At 39.5% G+C, this 20,958-nt stretch overlaps 1 protein-coding gene across 1 annotated transcript; it reads left to right on the top strand.

The window, feature by feature from the left end:
• The first annotated feature begins 2,414 nt into the window (after window positions 1-2,414).
• On the top strand, window positions 2,415-20,285 carry LOC140230538 (BOS complex subunit NCLN-like). Its single transcript, XM_072310682.1, has 14 exons — window positions 2,415-2,673; window positions 10,595-10,785; window positions 11,725-11,869; window positions 12,417-12,511; window positions 12,793-12,876; window positions 13,846-13,949; window positions 14,574-14,662; window positions 15,486-15,610; window positions 16,106-16,296; window positions 16,579-16,702; window positions 17,351-17,514; window positions 17,927-17,980; window positions 18,913-18,991; window positions 19,632-20,285. The coding sequence occupies exons 1-14, from the start codon at window positions 2,508-2,510 to the stop codon at window positions 19,692-19,694; spliced, it is 1,674 nt and encodes a 557-aa protein (XP_072166783.1). The 5' UTR covers window positions 2,415-2,507; the 3' UTR covers window positions 19,695-20,285.
• The last annotated feature ends 673 nt before the right edge of the window (window positions 20,286-20,958 follow it).

Genomic DNA, 20,958 nt, shown 5'->3' with positions numbered 1-20,958 from the left:
ATAACCATAATAGAGAGAGATATATTATATCCATAGACGGATAAAAATATATAGATAGATAGGCCTAGATAGATAGATAGATAGATAGATAGATAGATAGATAGATAGATAGATAGAGAGAGAGAGAGAGAGCTAAGAGAGAGAGAGAGATAGATCAAAATAGATAGATTGATAGATACAGATAGATAGTATTGTTGTTGTTGTTCATTTTCCATCTGTGAAGATGGCTGGATAGCCCATATTCAGCTGGTCTTCCATGGGGTCCAGTTGGATGTGGGGTGGGACCAATTCACCGGGTTAGACACCCTGCTCTTTGCGATGAATGAATGAAGCGGGATCTTTTACGTGCATGAGCTGTGACTATCTCATACACGGGACCTCCATTTTATGTCCTATCCGAGGGACAGAGTGTTATGCCTCTTGCTAGAGGGGACGGTATGCTTACACACAACATTGCTCAGTCCAGACTCGGGTTCGAACCCGGGCCGCGTGATCGTGAGGCAGACGCGCTATACCGACAGACTGCAGATACAGATGGATAGACAGATCTGAGATATATACTGCAAGGTATACTGCATGGTTATATTTATTGCATATTTAAGTCGTAAACATATTATTCTCATTAAATTATTGCAGTTTTGTAAACCTATAGCAACGATGGAAAAGAAGTTCAATTTGCTATATCTACGATCAAAGTGTCGAGTATCTCTATGCAAATGTGTTAAAAAAGGGGGAGAGAGATGACGATAATGACATCATCACAATGCCGTGTGATAGAATAATTAGAAGATTTAGAAGATTTCTTATAACGTCCGATTTTGATGAAACTTATTATCATCCTGTCTTCTTTTTTGACTGGCTTATAAGAGCGGCACCGGCGTCAAATGAGAAAAAGAAAAAGAAAAGAAAAAGAAAAAGAAAAGAAGTACAATGGGTCTGTTTCCTAGACATACGGTATCATCAATGAATGATCCCCCCTCTAAAAAAAAAAAAAAAAAAAAAAAAAATCAAAAGCGAAAATGGGGAAGGGTATTTTCTTTTATCTGCATCTAGGGGTCTTTTATCACGTGATCTAGGTTTTCGACATCCCAATACAGCTCGAAAGTAAACGAATAATAAGAAGAGCACAAAACTATACAAGTGGTGGATTAAATTCAATTAAATCTGACATCTCATTCTGCTGAACTTAATTCCTTATTGTATTTCAGGAAAGTGCTGTTATTTTTCGACCATAGTTATAAGAAATATCAAACAACGAAGGGTTAGGTATAACTGGGACCCGACAATATAGCGCTATTTAGGTCTTGTGACACCCCTGTTGATACCAGTTGGCGGGTGTGTGGCGCCATTTTGGAGTTATTGATGCGCCGTATATCATATTATTGTGATATGCCATTTTTATAATATTACTGAAAAAAGAAAGAAATCAATTTCATGAGGGCCGGTGAGTGCAGGGATATTTAGTAGAACACATCAGTGAAGTTTGAGGAAAATCTGACAATTCGTTCAAAAGTTAGTGAAGTACTAAGACACAATAATATTCAGCCCTGTCGCTGTATAGGCCTTTACTAAAAGTCGGCGTCTGGTCGGGCTATGGCACACTAAATGAGTTGTATCATTATCATTCCGAGTATAATTTACTTTTAAAGCCAATTGGTGCCACCATTGCTGAATGAGAAGAATTCAACAGTTCGTGACGTCAGTGCATAACAACAATATAAGAAATACAAAAATACAAGAAATATACAATTTCCACAAAATTTCATTGTTTATATATACATAAAAAACTTTGACTTTGTGTAACGTAGTCAATGACATATGATAGGCAAAGTTACTCCTCTGCTTTCTGAAAGAGGTATCGATTGCTCTTTCATTACAATAGATTTTTTGTTATTCCTTTATATTTTCTTCACATCGTTGTTCTGCCGTGGACGTAGTCTTTTCATCCAGCTATGGTAGTACACAAACTTTACAAATTCATAATAAAAAATAATTCATATAACTTTTGAACGGATTGTGAGATTTCCTCAAACATCGGTAATGTAATTGTAATTTAGTGGAAACTTAATAAATAAAATGAAATGAAATGGAATGAACTGTGTTATAATATTGCTGCATTCACTCAATCACCACGTTGTCTTAGAGAAAAGTTTAATACTACGAGTCTTGGAGAAAAGTTTCTGGGCTCGACACGAAGATAGTACAGCGAGGCGAGGAGAGGAAGTCAAGAGGTCAGACGGAAATGCTCTGCCCTCCTTGGGCTTGACAACATTCACTTCCGGAACGTGCGGCTGCTGGACTTTGTGGTATGTGTGTAGTGATTGTAGCTGTGTGTAGTCTGTGAGTGGGATATGGAGATATGAGGAGATAGTGCAGCGCATGTGGCTGGACTATGATTGTGTAGTACACATGTTTTGTGTGTAGCCGTTTCTTGATTGTCTTTCGTAGGGCACCAGTCCAGCTTTGCAGCTTAAAATTCTGCCATTGTAAGCCTGAAGAGCTACACGATGTGGTTTGCAGAGGCAGAGGAAGTCGTGGAAGTAGTGAGGGGCCATTTTCCGTGGACATGTCTTCTACTGGTGCCGATTTTAATCGCCATTTCTCCGGTCAACGGGGCACATGATTTCACGGCGTATCGCATGCAACAGTTCGACCTCCACGGCTCGCAGTATGGTATGTTGAACAGAACGAGCCAGATAATTACCTCCCATTCATTCTAACCTTATACTATCTATAGTCTATAACGTTATCTAGTTCACCAGCTAGCTAGCTTGGTGTGGACTGTGGCTAGTCATGTGGGATCAAAAAAAAAAAAAAATGCAGCGTAACATTAGAGTCTAACGGTTGGTTATCATGGTTATTGTCTTAATATTACAATTTTTGCATTCAAACTGAACTGTACTGTAAACACTTTCTAGTTGCTCAGAATAGGCCCTATGTCTAGTTAGTTTTTACCTCCGCCAAGGGAGGCGGTTATGTCTTCGTTAGGGCCTACGAAGTGTTGGTTTGTGTGTTTGTTAGTTTGTCCGTGTGCAAAATAAGTCAAAAAGTAAATTTAGTTAAAGGATTGGGATGAAACTTGCAGGAAAGGTTGAGAATGACACAAGTAAAACAAACGATTAACTTTTGGTAGTGATCCGAGATTTTTTTTGGGAATTTATGAAGAATTTTTGATGTTTTGGCAGGTAGGGTCAATGAACTTAGGAGTTCAGGCTGCGCGTATTTTAGATGGCTGCCATTTTAGATTTGTATGTGCGCACTTTAGTGCGTGCTCTAGTTTCTGCTAGGGCGAGGCGCGTCGTGCTGCTGAGGGTTTGATGTAAGGTAACAAAGGCTTCTATCTTAGGAAATCGGGCAGCTTTCAGCACACAATGAGTACGTATGGGTGGAAATCACTGATCTCTGTGGAAGAACAAGATCAGTCGTGGAAATGAGCTGAATGCTTGGCGGAGGTCTGCGCTCTCGGAGTGCTTCTTTAGTTTTTATTGTAGTTCTTTCCGAGCGATCGCTGGAGTGTATGTACAATTGTAAGTACGTATGCTGCCTGCACAATCTGAATCTGAAGTTAACCGTCTGATGTGAATCTTTCAAGTAACAAATCAATGTACGAATGATTTATGCAAGTTGAATGAAATTATAATATTAGATTAGTACAGTAGATGACTTAGCAGGCAGTGATCTCTCGCAAAGAGTGAGTGTGTTAGCGGTTGCATGAAAGCCAACATTGATATTGACTCTTTGGGACAACCGATTTGGTTGAAATTCATGTGATTAATTGGGTGTGCATTAGCGCCAGGCATTCAGACCATAAAGGCATAGGGTAAGGGCACCAGTATTCGGTCAGGCACCGGTATTCGGTCACTTATCACTAGTCACCAGCCAGTAAGTTCAACTGTCACAACACACGCAAATCACACTAATTCACATACTTGCACACTTATTCACAACAGGAAACTCCCTTAGGCCCCTCCAAAAATCCATCCAAAATCCCAAATTTTACCGTCAAAAGTGCAGAATCGGCGCTACTTTCCAAAAGTGCGCGCGGATAAGGCCCAGTTTTAAGAGTACGGGTCGCCGAAAAAGCGTTAAAAATCGAGAAATACGCCGTTCTCTCGCGGGATTTTTCGCTTATCGCAAGCTTGGAGTGTAATGGTATCCTCAAAAACGCAAAAGAAAAACAAAATGTCCGTACGTGCCGATACAGTGTCCCAATGTACAAGGGTTGAATGCAAGTGCCGAGGCCCCAGTATTCGGTCACCAACGGTCGCCGCAACTTCCCCGATGCAATTTTGCGCCAACAAGGTAGCGCGTGCGCGCGTTTTTCAGCTGCCTTGAATACGCATTGACTTTGAACGCGCACATCGCGTGACCGAATACTGGAGCCGATGACCGTATACTGGGGAATTTTCAAGGTGAAATATTTCGCGATTTTGTGCAATTCTGTGAGATATTTAACGAAATGAAAGTTGAGATTAAAGAAATTTGATATATTTCACATACATTGCTGTAGGTATGATGTATGTATGTATTATTTTAGTTTGAAAAATATTGCAAAAAAGCTTAAGTGACCGAATACTGGGGATGTTACCCTAGAGTAACTACGGCAGTATGCGGCCTTGCAGCCGTTCGCGGCAGGCACAGCATACACGGTAATATACTGCTAAACACAGCACTGCACTGTTACATGCACACTACACATATACTAACACACTAGCAATCAACAAAAACCAACCGATAAAATGGGCACGATCTCTGACGAAAGTGAAATTTTCTCACCTAAATGACAACATATCGCATCCAAAATGAAATTGTCGGTACTTCTTAACATTACAGTTAAGAAACAATGGTCCAAGAAACTGGATTTTTTTGTCGTTTTCTCGATGTTCATAGATTTTGAAAACATATCCTCACGTAAAATAGAACTTTCGCGAGCCGATGTGGGCCGCCATTTTTTTCGGAAAATGGATGTTGCCATAAAAAAAAAATGAGAAAAACACGAGAAAGACATCAACAACACCGCCAGATTTGCGATCTTGTTTGCGGCCAATGCATGTGCGCCCGCTATTTTCACGTGCTTTCGCAATGGGAATTGGCGCTTACACAATGTTCGCGAGACATGTGAAGGTGTTCAGCTACAGATCGCGGAGCACGCGCGTATTGCATAGGGATTGTACATCGTGCCGCGAGCAGAAATACTACGTCGCATATCGCCCTTATCGGCGAAAATTGTGCCGGGTTTTGCCCTGGTAAATCATGAAAACTGCGTTGGTCAATGGTAAATTTCTTTTATGAAAACAATTGCGTTAATTAATAATCTTGTCTATGATATATGAAATGGTTGAAAATAATTTGCCTGATTTGTTTACAAGTTGGAAAAACCCTTAAAGTTCACATAAGAAGCCGATCGCCAAAAACTGGACTGTTTGTGTTTTTGAAAGGCTTATTAACCATACTTTCCTATCTCACATCTTTCAAACCCCTAAAAAGGTTGGTTTTTGAGGAATATGCGTTCAAATTTCGTCAAAATATCGAAGCCTTATTCCCCGTTGAGTCAAGACCCCTAGATTATGATGTCACGTAAGGGTATTCCCTCTTATGTCCACGCAAATGCAGTGCTGTCAAAGCTTTAAAATTGCGTCATATCGCTCTCTTATGATGGATTTTATGTTCTAATTTGTTTAAGAATTATTAGAAAAAAATGTTCTAGTGAACGATTTTTTGATACATCACATAATATTCAGAAAATTTAGAATTTTGAGAGGACTTTTTTAGTTTTATTTTGGTTGGAAAAATAACGTCCCGCGTAAAAGATTAATCCGCGAGTGATGCGACTCTGTACGTGCCAGCGCGCGGTACGGTGCGGACGGTACGAGAGGGGAGCCCTCGGCCGAGGCTCCGCTGCTCAGGCGGCCACGGCCATGCACGGCGACTCGCTCTAGCTAGCTATAGGCTAGAAGCAAAACGGCAAAATGACCTACTGTAAACGTCAATATTTTCGCGCGATTAATTTTTCGCGCTGAGCGGCTCGAAAACGTATTCGCGGGTTCTTAAATTCGCGCTCCGCAGCAGGTTACTTTACTGTAGTACACATTCACTGCTTTCATCCAAAGCCTCTGCTACATAGCTTGCTATGCCAGTGTACGACAAGCGACGTAGCGAGCGGCTCAACTGCGAGTACAAGCACTCAAATATGTAGTACAGCTGTGACTGTAGTACCGTAGTCACGGGGGAATGTAGCATCGGTGCGGGAAGCGCGCGGTGCACACTGCATGCTACAGTACACAGCAATCAATCGTCTCTTTGCACAGTACTAGTAGCGTAAACATGCCTGTACATTGTACTACGTAGCAGTGTCTGTAATGATGGGAAATCAGTTTATTTATAGTTTTTTATACCATAACATTGGTAAGTTTGACATATTCCTCAATAATTTTTACAGATGGGGACACAGGTTTTAAAGTCTTTAATTTATTAAGACTTTAGATCTAACAAGTAACAAGCTAACACTGTCTTATTTACTGATCCAAACTGAATCAGTAATAAATAGCATAGGGCCTACAGCCTTTTTACAGGGACTCCTATCTGTCTAGTGTCTGTGGTCAGGGGCTGACCGTTTAGCCTTAGGGCCGCGCCGTAGGCCCGTACATTAAGACTGTTTGATGAAAAGCTAAATCTGGACAAAAAATGAGCTGAATTGTTAGTTAGAAAATAGTCTAGTCTCTAGACTAGAGGCTTTAGGAGTTAGTAGTTTCCTCACATCGCCCGCAGTGAAAACTGCACTAACTCCGAGACGCCTGCAGCTCAAGACATGTTTCGAACTTACCAATTGTTATTCAAAAGCCGGGTAATCATGTACAAAATGCACACCTACCGTTCGCTTCGCCGTTTGTCTATCAAATTTTGTGCAGCTATTGGAGATGCTAAATTGAACCATATCCGAGATTTTCATGGAATTAGAAAGCCAAAAGGGAAGAAAAATGAGAAATCGGAGCTGAAAAGTACGGTTGTTGCGAACATAATCTCCGACGTAGTAAGTAGTGTATTGATTTCACAGAGAACGATGTCAACGATTATAATCGATTCTGGTAGTCTCTAATTAGCCGTTAACTAGATTCTATTCACAATATCGAACGCGATTCGTGCAATATGTGTAGGGCCTACTTTATTTTTCGTATTTTTTTTTCTCATTGTTTCCATTGCCACAATCTTCACGATCTTATCACTATTACTAATACTATTCAAATTATTGATACAGATTATTCATATCAGGATTTGGACGTCCTTTCTTTAAAGATTGTGGCAAGTATTGATTTCATCTTGGCAAAAGTTGATAATTTTATAATTTGAATAGTGTTGAAGGGAATAGAATGAAGTTGAAGGAAAAGTGGAAGAAAAAGGTAAGGCTATTAGAAGGAGGGAGAGAGAGAGTAAGAGAGAGAAAAGAAGATGAGAAGGAAGTTGAATTCAAAGGGGATTTGTTTCTAGTAGTCTACATATAGGCCTAATAATAATAAATTAATGAGAATAGTGTTAGAAAAAGTGTACAATCATGTAGTAATATAGTGGACTTCTTAGTTATAAAGTGCTCATTTCACCTAAAAAGATACTCATGGCGCTGTGGAAACAGAATATTGAAATTGACATGGCGATATGTTTTTAATCTATAAGTTCGAATTATAGTACATTGTAAAAATAATTGTTTTCATGATAGTATTAATTTTTCCATTTCATTTTTTAATTATGTATACAAGAACTGCAACCCCAATATTTGCTTTTGTTTTGTAGTAAAGGTCCATTTTATTGTGCAATATTAATGATGGATATCATTTTCTTTTTTTTCATATATCTTTTACTGTTTTGTACACATATTATCCTTCCATCATTTAGTCAGCAAAAAATGGTGATAGATATACAGTCATATGCACACACAGGAGAAAATTAACTAAAACTGATAAAAAACAGACGCATCAAGATCACTTTCTTTCTTCCACTTTTTACTGTCAAGCCGACGTAATTTTTGTGGTTAAACACCAAACAAGCGGCTGTATCACAGACTACAACGATCGATTATCATCGTTTATCGCTCTTCCACATAATCGATCATTCATCATGCTACGCTGACACAGCCGTCAATCGGCGTACTTTTGAGTCAAAATTAGCTACTTTTCTTCTGTAATTGGCTATGAAATTTCATGAAACCGTCAGATATGGTCCATCTTGACATTTCTGATAGCCACAAGAAGTTTTCATTGACAAATTAAGCAAGGAAATGGTAGGTGTGCATGGTGTGCATTTCTACATGATTACCAAAACCCGTTCTGGATCAAAATCGAGACGAGGAGCATCCCCGTCGTTTGCCATTCCATCTCCATCGAAAGGCAGCGGCTCATGACAATAGGGTTGCGGCACCCGTGGCCCTGCCGCTGCTTCCCCGGCTGGATTGACGTCGACAGCACCTTGCTCTCCCACTTCTCCATCGTCCTCTCCCCAGCTTACATCTTCCCAACTTCCATCGTCCTCGTCTGTATTCTCGTCCCCTTCTCTGCTTTTGTCGCTTCCTTCCTCTTCACTAACGTACTCCTCAAAGTCCATAAAAAGATCACTCTGATCTAACTCACTGTTCTCGGCCATTTTCGGAAGGAGTGAAAGCTCAAAATTGATCGACGCGAAATTTCGAAACGAACCGCTATGAAAAAGTTACGATGATACAAATGTGAACCGCACGTACGTACGTACAATGCATACGATACGAGCTGCGAGGTGATAGGTCGTACCGACCGACGGCCGACCGGATCTACTTTCGCACCAAAACTATGAGGAGAAAATTGTGATAATTGTGTGAAATTTGGGCTTGTTGCAGATCATAGTAATACAAAATAATTGTTTGAGAAGAAGCAGTTCATGATAATACTATTAAGTGTAGACAAACAGTAAAGAGTTGGTGTCAAAAGTATAAATAGCAGAGATTTCAGACTTTGAAAAAAAATTGACAGAAATTCTTTCCCGATGCCAAATGCTTTTCTACAGAGCATCCGGGGCCCGTGGCTCTAACTACCCTGGCGTGACGTCACAACTTTTGGAGTCCCGTACTGTGGCTGGTTTTCGAGGGGGAGGGAGGGGGATGTTTGGGACTTTCAAATAGCGGATATCTAGATGCTTGCGGGGATTTGAGCCAAACTTTTTGCATTATTGGTCAATTACCAACATATATTTCATCTACAAACGAATTTTACGAACATTTATTCCCTTCAAATAGGAACTTTAACAATGCTTAAACTGCCGCAAACGGGATATTTTACTCTAATTTACCATTTGCAGATGAAACAAAAACCTAGCATTAGTGCTTTAAGATAGTTCTAAATTGTGAGTTAGGGATAGAACCAACCACTGTAAAAATTTGAAGCCGTATTATTGATGTTAAGTATTGTTAAATGCACAAAATGTGAACAATAGTTATAATACAAATGTTTCTAGACTAAACCGTCTACAGTTATTGTTTATGAAGAAAAATGCTGATATCTCCCTATATTTTAGGCTTTATTGCGAAAATTTTATATGGTAGGATGTTTTGTGATACAACAGACCTACTTGTACACATATGCGGCAAATGTGATATCTTGAAAAATTTTTAAATCACTGCTCCCAAAGGTAGACTGGACCTTTAAGCATCAGATCACTGCACTTTTCATGCGGCACTATTTTAATTTTTCCCCATTTTGGATGGAATTATATACAGTCAGCCCCTGTTTTAGTTTGTTTAAAGGAGACCTTGGGATGATTTTCAGACTCTTACATTTGAATAACTATACATTTATTATTGCATACTGGATAGTGGATACAGAGTTTCAGAATTTATAGTGATTGGGATGAGGAATGTTTTCAAAATTTATAACAATTCACAATTAAGGATGATGACTTATATGTATGGTAGCCTCACCATAGGCATGCATGAGTTGGGGCTCAAGGAAGCAGAACAAAAGAAAAAAGCATGCATATATTTTTACACATTTTAAGAAAGCCATATTGTAATGGAGTTATATTGCTACATTTCTGAAATATGTGAGCCTCCAACATCATCATCCTTGTTCAGTGTCATTTTTTTTTTTCAGAGTATTGTTTTTCCAATCAAGGACCACAACGAATTCCACAGATCTGTACATCAGGCTCTTGATTTGTTTACTACATAATGTGAAATTATGAAAATTGTCTGGAATTCCCCTTTAATATATTTTTAACCAGATCTACAACATACACTGTACCACCAGGTTTAGTGAAACTGAAATCCTGTGAAATATAGAAAAAAAAAACAAACAACACACACAAGGTAAAACATCCATTGTTATTAAAAAGGATGTGGATTAAAGAAAAAGATGTACCGTAATGTACGGTACATGTTTTACATACGTTGCATTTTGCCATCACATCTTATTCATACAATTCCTTTTTGTGAGACTACAATTTCAAAAATGTCAAAATTGTGGCATTGTTAGTAGCACTTGTAAGTTGTACATGTACTGGATGTACATACTTGTGAATTTAACTTCTCTGCTTTCCTTTATGGTTTGTTAATTTGGTCATTTCCATCTATTTCCAGGCTGTCGCAACACCTTGGTCAACCTGGAGGCACGTCCCATCTCTGCCAAGATGGTTACCAGGAGGTGTATCCTGGCCAGGCTCTCTGAGGTGACAGCGGAACGCTACAGGGAGCTCATAGAACAGGGGGCAGGATCTCTTGTCATTCTGCTCCCCGAAGTGTTGTCGTCTGCTCCAAAGGAGGTTGTCAACGTGAGTGGAATCGGAAGCAACCTTTCTACCGCCCCTTTTGCTCTTCTTTGATTCTTGATTAAGCAGCTAAAAATGGGTTCTTGATTTTTATTTCCGTTGAAAAATTATCAAAATCGTCTAAATAGCTGAATTTATATTGGATCCTTAAATTGGCAACGTGTCAAAGAAAATTGAAGCAAATGTTTTTCCATCAAATTGACAAATTTGCATAATTTTCTTTACTGATTTTGGGATGATACTTATTTGTCATTCCCTCACTATGGTTCTGGATAGCATATTCCACTACTTGTGGGTTTGCTTCCAAGCCTTGATCAAGCCCCTATATAGCATACCTTGTGTTCAGTGTCGACACCAACTTGATTTCAGACACTGTAAAAGTGGAAATTTTCGCAGTGTGGAAATTTTCGCGAATTTCGTGCAACCAGAAACTAGATCTAGTGCGAAAATAAAAGCACGCGAATATTTTTGCTTGTCATATGCTCTCATACTTACTGCCTTGATTCCGTGGAATTAAAAACACATGAAACTCCTCTTACCGCGCCAAGCGCGAAAAATTAGTCGAGCAAAAATATCCACTTTTACAGTAGTTGGAAATGTTTCTCCTGATGTGAACGTGAATGACTTTTCATTAGCATCATTTTTTACGTGTCATATATTGTATGATGCATTGTTATTTCTGCATGTGTATATTGTTGTTAATATTATTGCCTCCATCATACGTGATGATAGAAATGTGTTGCAAAACACAATTACATATTTTTTTTATTGTAAAGTATTGGTAGATTTTCCGAGAATGTGACATACCATTCCACCCATCCACTCCGGCATTTATACACTGTACCAGGAATTTAGCTTACCTCCCTTTTTGGGGGATCCAACACACACATACAAGAAATGGGTTGAGCTAATAGTACATAATGCATGTTTAACTTCTTTCAGCAATGGATGGAGCTGGAGGCGTTGATGCTGGAAGGTGAAACAGTCATGCCAGTGTACTTTGCCCAGGAGGATGAGGAGCTGCTGTCCATTCACAGAGACATCCAGGAGGCGGTCAGCGGGGACCAAGCAGCATCTGGGGCTCAGGGTACCTCCTCTTGTCTATACTAACTGTAACTTCATTTTGTAACTAAAAAGAAAAAAAAAGTAATTAACAGCACAAAATATTATGAGTAATAATATAGGAGAAATGACAAAAAGAAGATCTTTTTCCCCCAAAGACTACTTGAAAAGGGTGTGGATGAAATAATTGTTGTTGGGTTTTTTTGCCTTATTAGTTGGAAGCAAATGACTCCCCTTCCCATAAAAAGCAGGAATGCATCGAAATTGTGATTGCAGCAAATAGAGTTGAGTTTATTGTGGCCAAGGTGATCCTAGCTGAGCTGTTCATAGGAAGTCCAAACCTTTCATACCTGGCCGTAATGTAGATGCAATTATCTTGCAGAATAGTCTTACTCTGGAAGGATGTGTTCTCAAAAGTTCATTTTCTTTGTGGCAGTAGTTTATTTGTTCCTTTGAATAAAAAAAAAGATCAAATTTTTACCTCATTTTATATGCAATACAATTTTAATACATCTCTTGTTTACAGTTCCCCATGAATTCGAAGGCTCTTTTGTATCTACTTTCCCAAACAGCTCTGTTGAGTGCTGTCTATGCAAATGGGTTCCAGATGGTTATTTCTGGCACGCAGGCAAAGGCAGTCAAAGATGGCAGCATCATCAGCTTCCAGGTAACTATCTCCCTTCTCCTTGGAGTGGGTTTGCACCTTTACAAGGACTCGTGTGTTCAGAAGTATATTTCATGCTAAGCTATACATTTTTCACACCTGAAAAGAGACTTGAGTCATGTTTCTCCCAAGGCACATTTCTCAAAGCTTGTTTGGCTAGTCACGGTCAGCAAGAGTTATGATGTATCATTTTGCTTGATTCTAGGCTCGCATTTGCAGTGTGAATGTTGTCTTTTCTTATGACTGTAGAATATCTGTGTTTACCCTCTCTTCATCTCTATCAGGGCCAGCTGACCGGGAAGGGTGTTGAGGACCAGCTGCCCACACTAGCCGTGGTTGCTCACTATGATGCCTTTGGAATTGCCCCAGTAAGTTTCGCGTTGATAAATTGAGCTTCTTCTTGCTTTCATGCATTACATATTGTTTGTCTGTTTGTTATAAATTTTTGAAGAAGACCATGATTAAATGATGATATTATTCTTTCACCACAATGTTGTTTAGAAAAGAACAGACGACTCCTCAACACTGTCCCATTATCAAGGAAAGTTATCGTGTATTAAAATGGCTGTCTTTACCCGATATTTGAAACAATGCTTATAAATCTACCCACTTTGATTTTAAAAATCAACTTTTTATTTCATGAAAATTTATTGTTTTGTTATCATTTATGCTCAAATCTTAGATAGCACCCTTCTCGTTCTTAGCTGACGATATATAATTATATTACCCAGTTTTGCTACCAGCATTTATTAGCGAAAATCGCAGTCAATCAGCAGAGCTGCCAAGTTTTCTTGGTTCTGCAGAAGGCTTCCGGAGAACTTCAATATCTCCTCATGTCTGGATAAGAGAACACCCAAACCTCACTGATTCAGGAATATTGTTTGTGCCCATTGAGTATGTATCACAAATGCATCCTTCTGGTTGCTATGTAGAATCTCCTTGACTTTGGTGTGTCACCGTTGGCAGCCCTGCAATCAGTAGAGTTCTTTTTGAAGAAGCTTATACTTCATGCATTTTACACTGACACCCAGTGGACAATTCTAGATATTCTATTGATGACAGTGACCAGCTGAGTTATTAAGTGCTGCATTGTGGTGCACTGCTTAAATTGTTTCCCAGATAATCACATTTGTAGGTCTCGAAAAGTCCATGCTGAAGCACTCGACTTGAGCTGTTCAGCTTTCTTCACCTGCAGTTGTTGGCAATAACAGCAGAGTGAGAGTGTTTGAAAAAGACACGTACCTGTTGTTTTTCTATATTATTGATTCAACAAAGTAATACAAAACAAACAGTTTGAGTAGCTTGTTTATCTGTAACATTATTTTTTTCATCTGCAGCACTTGTCCTTTGGGGCAGACTCCAATGGGAGTGGTGTGGTTGCCCTGCTGGAACTGGCAAGGCTCTTCAGCAAACTCTACACCAGTTCAAGAACTCATGCAAAGTAAGCTCTCACAGCCCATTCCTTATGATCTAAAAGATGGCAGCATTATTTGTTTGACTTGGTGAAAGTCATTAGTAAATATGTTTGTCACGCTGTTTCAGACAGTAATGGTAAGATAAATCCTCATGAGTGACTGGATATGAGCAGGGTGTGTATGTTTATGGATACCTTGATACCTTGATACCCCCCCCCCCCCCAAGTAAAAACTTGGTCTCAAATAGCCCAGTTAGAATAGTGTTAACAAAGGTTGACAATTCTCTAAATGAGGCTACCACAATGTTTAACAGTTTCTTTATAGAAAGCCTTTTTTAGTGGCTTGGGACAGGCAGGGCACTTGGAGAGCAAGCACATGTTGAGGATAGGCCCTGTCTCAGCCTTACTCTCAGTATTTGAAAATGCTCTCAAAACAGATTTAAAGAACAAAGTCCATACACACTTCAATTGCCATGGGTTCAGCAGTATGTGATCCCGTGTATCAATAATGACAGTTATTTCATCTTTCTGTCACATCTCAATGCAGTTTCAATATCATGCCTGTCACTGTGGTACTTACAGCAAGGTCTGCCCATTATTGATGCATGTCATATTCCCAGGTCATGATTTTTAATGTGTGTAACATTCCAGGTTCAACATTCTGTTTTTGCTGTCTGGTGGAGGAAAGTTTAACTACCAAGGCACCAAGCGATGGATAGAAGACAATGTGGAGAGCCAAGGTATGTTAGTGTTTACAGACTAAGGTGTGCCATTTGCTTTTTTTTCCCCCTTTTTTCCATCTTTCAGAAAAAAGCCCTTTGTTGATTGATCTATGTTTTTGAAGAAACATACCTCTAGCAATAATTGCAGTACCGGTAGTGAAGCTAATTGACCTGTCCAGAAGTACCATTGGTACAACCTTGTCTTGTGTGTTTAAGCCAGGTTAAAGTTAGTACTGTTATGCACACATTTTCAACTGACCTCTCGAACCTTTGCACCGCTAGTATATGTATGTGGGTAAAGGGAAAGCGAAGTGCCTTTCTTACTGCAATTTTTACTGTACCATGTACTTGATGCATGAAGAGTTTGCTCATCAGATATATGAGGCTCAACATTACGGCAAACACAGTGATGTGTTAAACTCCATCATACACAGGCGACTTCCGTCATAACCAAGTCCTTGGGACCGGCAGTTTTCTTTTGTCATATTGAAAGTTTGTCAGTTTGAAGTACATAAAATGTTAAGTAAAGTACATAAAAGTGTTTACATGGTAATTTGGGGATGTGAATTTTTACCTCGTTGTAATGAGAATTTCATTCGTTATATTGGGAGTGCACTGTAAGCAAACATCGCCTAATATTTTGCAGTTTGTAGAAGTTCAGCTATTCATTCCATGTTTCAAAACAAATTTCAACACACAAAATGCCAATGTGGCTCGATCGCCAACTCAATCCATTTCTTTCCCTACTGCCGTTTCCCCTTTTTCAGGAACAGTGACAATAGCTACCTATATTGCACGAGACAAACTTGTCATCTCATTACTATTTTTATACCCCCTGTAGAGTCGTCACTACTCAGCGATGTGTCTTATGTGCTGTGTCTGGACACCATCGGTGCTGGAGACGAACTCTACCTCCATGTGTCCAAGCCACCCAAGGAGGGGACTGAACCGTACCAAATTCTCCAGGTATTCAGGAACCACCACCATTTGTGAGGTAGTGGGGTTGGGTTGTGTGGCGATTGAGTTTTATGTGTCTATTCTTTGTTTCTTCTTTCTTTTTCATATGAGACAATATCGCCTCAAAATAACTAATGAGGACAATTAACTCTGGTAATTTAGCCTGGAAGTTAATCTGTTTTTTAGGGGATGATTTTATTGAAGAGGGTAATTGTTCTGAATGAATCAATTATCATAGTCCAAAGGGAAAGCAGCTTGAAGATTTGTTCATGGTTAGTTTCCCCACAAAACTATCTTTGGCAAGGCTGGTAACTAATGTTTTTGAAGGACAAATGGCAGAAAGTGTCTGTCTGCATAGATGTGTTGAAAATAAATAAAACCCAGTGCCATAGTGACTAATATTTTGATGTACAGCTCAATGGTCTCACTTTCACTTTCACTTATTATATTGAATTTAATTACTACCCTTTGCTTTCTGTTTTACCAACTTCCTCCCAATCCTAGGAGCTGCAATCTGTCACCAACGCCCTCTTCCCTTCCGTCAAGTTCAGCATGAGCCACAAACGCATCAACCTGGCGGAGGACTGGTTGGCGTGGGAACACGAGCGCTTCAGCATGCAGCGGCTGCCGGCGGGGACCCTGTCCCACCTTCCCACCTACGACAGTAGTTCGCGCACCACCATCACCGATGACAGGTTGGACATGAATCTCTGACACGTCAAATTCTTATCACTTCAGATATCCTTGCAAAAATGCAATTTTGTTATTCTATCTAAATCTTTCAGTTCTTGATATGGTTTTTACTGGTTTTCCCCGGTGAACATGACCCCCACCCCAAGATATTCTTGCAGACATGCAATTTTGTTATTTTATTTCATTTCTATTTTCCTGTTGTTGAGGATGCCCCGATCTGATACTTTCATTTCAGTGTGGAGTAAAGACAAATGTAACCGTTTACCACTTTGTTCAAACTTCAGCTCCAAGGTGGATGCCAGCAAGCTTGCCAGGAATGTGAAGATCTTGGCAGAGGCCCTAGCCAGACATGTCTTTCGTCTGAACTCCACAGACGACAACTCTTTCGAGGTCTTCGTAGACGGCTATGTAAGTAGCACAGAAACCTACGTTCACAAGTCTTCGTAGATGGCTTTGTAAGTAGCAGAGAAACCCAACATTCACAGCGGAATTAGGAATTTGTTATAAGAAATTCCTAAGACCAGTGGTCGATCAGAGTGTTGTATCTGGATTTTACAAAATGATAGAATACAAAGAAGCTTTGAAGTGAGAGGGGAAAAATGATGTTAATCTGAATGTTCATGTTGCTGTAATGGGTATTTGGTAGATGGAAGTCAAGTTTTCCACTCTGGTGGTTCTCTGTGTTTTGTGACAGGTTTTGTCTAAATATCTGTAATGCACTTCAGAACAGAGTGTCATTCATGCTAATTGTCTAGGCAGTTGAGCAAGCCTCATATAGCTTATAGGCTAAAAGCATAATGATTCAATGCTCAGTACTCGCCTTGTGTTGACAATTTCAGTCTGTGGAAAACTATATAGTAGGTGAGTGCTAATAGAGAGTATATTTACTGTGCCTCTCAGTTGACCATTGTGATTTAGTTCTATCATGATTTGGATTTGGGTTTTTCTTGGAGGTGTTAACTAAGAATGGCAAGATAAATTCAGGCATGTAAAATATTTTTCATATTTATTTATATATAAACGCTCATCATTGATGTCTTTGTATTTTACCGGCAGGAGGTGAACGCAGACTCGATAAACTCGTGGCTGAACTACCTGTCCTCACAGCCGCGGTCCTCGCAGCTCATGACCAAGGAGCATCCTCTCCTCCAGACGTTGCAGAGCGCCCTCACGAGGCACCTGAAGGACGTCAAGAGGATAACGATCAAAGCAGACAAGAGGTTAGTAATTAGCTGTGCACCACTTTTACTAGCAATATGCTGAAGCAACAGGGTTTAGTTCCAGCCATGAACAGGTGTTTGATGTCCTTTTTTCGTCCATGTGTATTTCTTGCAATTGGTGTGATGAGATTTTTCAAGACCCATCTGTTGTTAGTCACTATTGAGCATCTGAACAATCGGCCAGATGCTATATGTCATACTAGTTTCATGTGCAAGCTCTGGTTTCATAGCTGTGGTTTGCACATATTCTGTGTGTATAACTTTGCTTTATTTTCTTTTTTGGAAATATTCACACTTGACATTTGCTTTTTTTTCATTATATCTTATACTTGATAGTTCAATGCCTCATGAAATCAGGCACTCATGTCCTTTGACATTTTGTGTTTGTTTGTTTCTTTGTTTCCATGTGCAGAGAACCCGAGTATGTGTTCTACGATGGCTTGAAGTTCACAATGCATGCTTACAGGTAAGTTCTTAGTTTAGACAGGACTGGGGTGAATGAGACCCATTAGAAACATCGCAAGTAGGAGCACCCGCACCCATAGTCCTGAAGACTGACCCAAAGTGAGGTCATTCAGCACTTTTATTACAACAAGACCAATGGCAAAATTGTCAAATCTCTTTCCTCTCTCTCTCTCTCTCTCTGGGTGACTCCCATGATTAAAGATGGAAGAAAGAAAAACAATATGAATTAAAAAAAAAGAAATCTTACCTCTATGCAGATTTATAAGCAACAGTAAGTATTGTGTTTGATTTAGAATAGTGTTGTTGTTTTTTTCATCAAACATTTTTTTTAATGAACAAGTGCACTATGAGGTAGGTTTGCTCATTTTAGGTTGAGTGTGTTGAGTGCTTAGTAGAATAGCTTTATAGTGACATACAACAAATCACTCAAGATTTTATTGGTGCAAAACTCCTATTAGCCATTGAAAGGCCTTTCTAAGCTCTCAGAAGCCAGTATTGCCTGCAGTAGACATGGCCCAGCCGCTCCCTGTGTTAGAGTTGTTTGTCAAATCTCTGAGACATCTTTTGGTAGACCATGAACCCATCCTTTTCAGAGTGCTCTTCTTATGACCATATGAATGATATCATCACTATCTCTATCAGTTTGGAATGTCAAATACTCATTCAGCCATCTGTACAAGTAATTCATTGCTACCCCCTATGAACTACAGTATACACCATATATTATACAAATATTTTGTGAATCGGGACTCACGAGTGGTTAGATGTGGGATCTTGGAGTGTGGTACTGAGACAAGAAATGTGTGCATGCATGTCACGTTGATATCTGAATGAGACTTAATATTTTTGCGTAATTTTTAATTTCACAGAAGTATAAACCTCGTGAAATATTTGGTGTATACAGTACATTGTTCTTTATCCCTCTGTCTTCAGTGTGAAGCCTGCTGTGTTTGATCTGTTCCTGGCTGGTGGTATCGCTGGCTACCTGGGTCTCATATACCTCGCTGTCCAGGTTAGTTGAGAATCAAAGACTTACCTGACACCTATCCTTGCTTTCCTGAATGGAAAGATTGTTGACTTTATTAACCCTTCTCCTGCACTCAGCCCAGATCCCTGTAGCTTGACTGCACATTAATTCATCCATTACTTCTGCACACAGGCAATAAAAATGTGAACTTTTAATATCTTTAGCAGGAAGGAAGACTCGGGAATGATTGACTGAATTGAATTGAAATCATTGATTTGACTAACTCAACTATGTATCTTCATATACATATTGTATCTCCAACCTGTAATTACGTTTGTAATTTCTCTCAGTGTGTAATCAGTTTGCAGGATATTATCTTTGCAATGTAAAATATTCATAACATTTTCCACAATTTAGAATGGCTGTCACGTGTACTCTAGCTATGTAAGAGGTATTCAAGTTCAGATAGAGAGGTCAGAGGAAATGTTTACTACAAGAATTTTAAATTTTATTTTGGTTCTGTCAGTACCCCCCCCCCCCCAAAAAAAAAAATAATAATGATAAATGATAAGACAAAGGAGTTCATTCATTTATTTGGTGATGTCACATGTCTTTTTGTGCTGAATTTCCACAATATCAAAATTTTCCTCAATGCATTGTTCTTATTGTTGTGCTTCCTTTCCAGAACTTCAGCTATCTGAAAGATACAGTGAGGAGCTACGTAGCGAGAAAACCCAAAATACACTAGCACAACATCTGGTGGTCTTCAATGCCTTCTAGTCTTATCACAGTACAACTTTTTTCTTTTTTGTATCTTTGGAAGTTTTTCAGGAAAAAAAAAATCAAATGAAATTATGGAAATGAAATAGATATGACAGATTGTTTGATATGCTTTGTCTTTGTGTATGTATACATACACGACTTTCATGTATCCATGCATTGTACATTGTATGTGTGTCAGTGTAGAGTAGGTACATGTACTCTCACCTATGTCTGGGATATGTGTCAGGACTAGATAGAAAGGTTTATTAGATATTTAGAATGAGTATACCAGAGTTGTCAAAGGTGTCTGTGTAGACAACGGGGAAGCACCGATAGCTATGAAGCGATGGTCGGAAAGGGAATAAGCTGTTACCTATCAACTAGGTTGACGAGTTTCCGAGCACCAGACTGAAGCAGGTGTATCCCCGTGGACCACGAGCCCGAGTGAATAATTGATGCGTGCAATTTGTCTACCCGAGCACCAGACATTGTGAATCAATACTACATGTGAGTGGAAGGAAAGAGGTGCTTGCAGAGGCAAAAACGGTGTGACATTATGTCTGGCGTTGTCTCCCTTCTCCCCAGGGGGGCAAAGGGTGGGGGTGGGGAGGGGGGGTAAGAGTTAGAGGTGGGGGAGGGAGATGTGGATGAGCACGGAACTCTTTACTCCGCTTAGGGTTTCATGCCTTCAAAAATGATATCCCGTGTTGATGGATACTAAACTTCTGCCCTTTGCATGGACTAAGCATGTCCACAGGACCAATCAACTTACCCCCCTTCTCCCCACCCTTTCTCCCTCTGGATTTTGCTTATAAGCTTCAATGTCACGAAATGGCCCATTGTATAATTTTGTAATACCAGTTGACGCACACACGCAATAATGCTGATAATTTTGTTTACAACTATGACAAACTTGTGCATTAATTATGTCCAAGCTGCATTTACCTTGTGAATTTTGAAATCATGGGAAATCAGGCACACTATAGAATTGGATGTGCAAAAATGTATTATACACTACAGGTATGTCCTACACGAACTGTATACTACGAATAATTTTAAAGTTCTGAAATTGTGTGATATCGTTATGATGCACACATGCATTATACAGTGTGTATCAAAAAGTTAAATGTGCTCAGTCATGCATTACATTTGTCAACACAATTAGGTACCGATGGAAAGGAGAATAATTCCTCTTTCCTTACAACCCACAATGTGCTCTCCATAGTTGACAATTTTCAAACAGTAGCCCT

The sequence above is a fragment of the Diadema setosum genome, chromosome 7, assembly GCF_964275005.1.
Source record: "Diadema setosum chromosome 7, eeDiaSeto1, whole genome shotgun sequence".
Classification (NCBI taxonomy): domain Eukaryota; kingdom Metazoa; phylum Echinodermata; class Echinoidea; order Diadematoida; family Diadematidae; genus Diadema; species Diadema setosum.
This window is presented reverse-complemented; position numbering and strand designations above follow the sequence as displayed.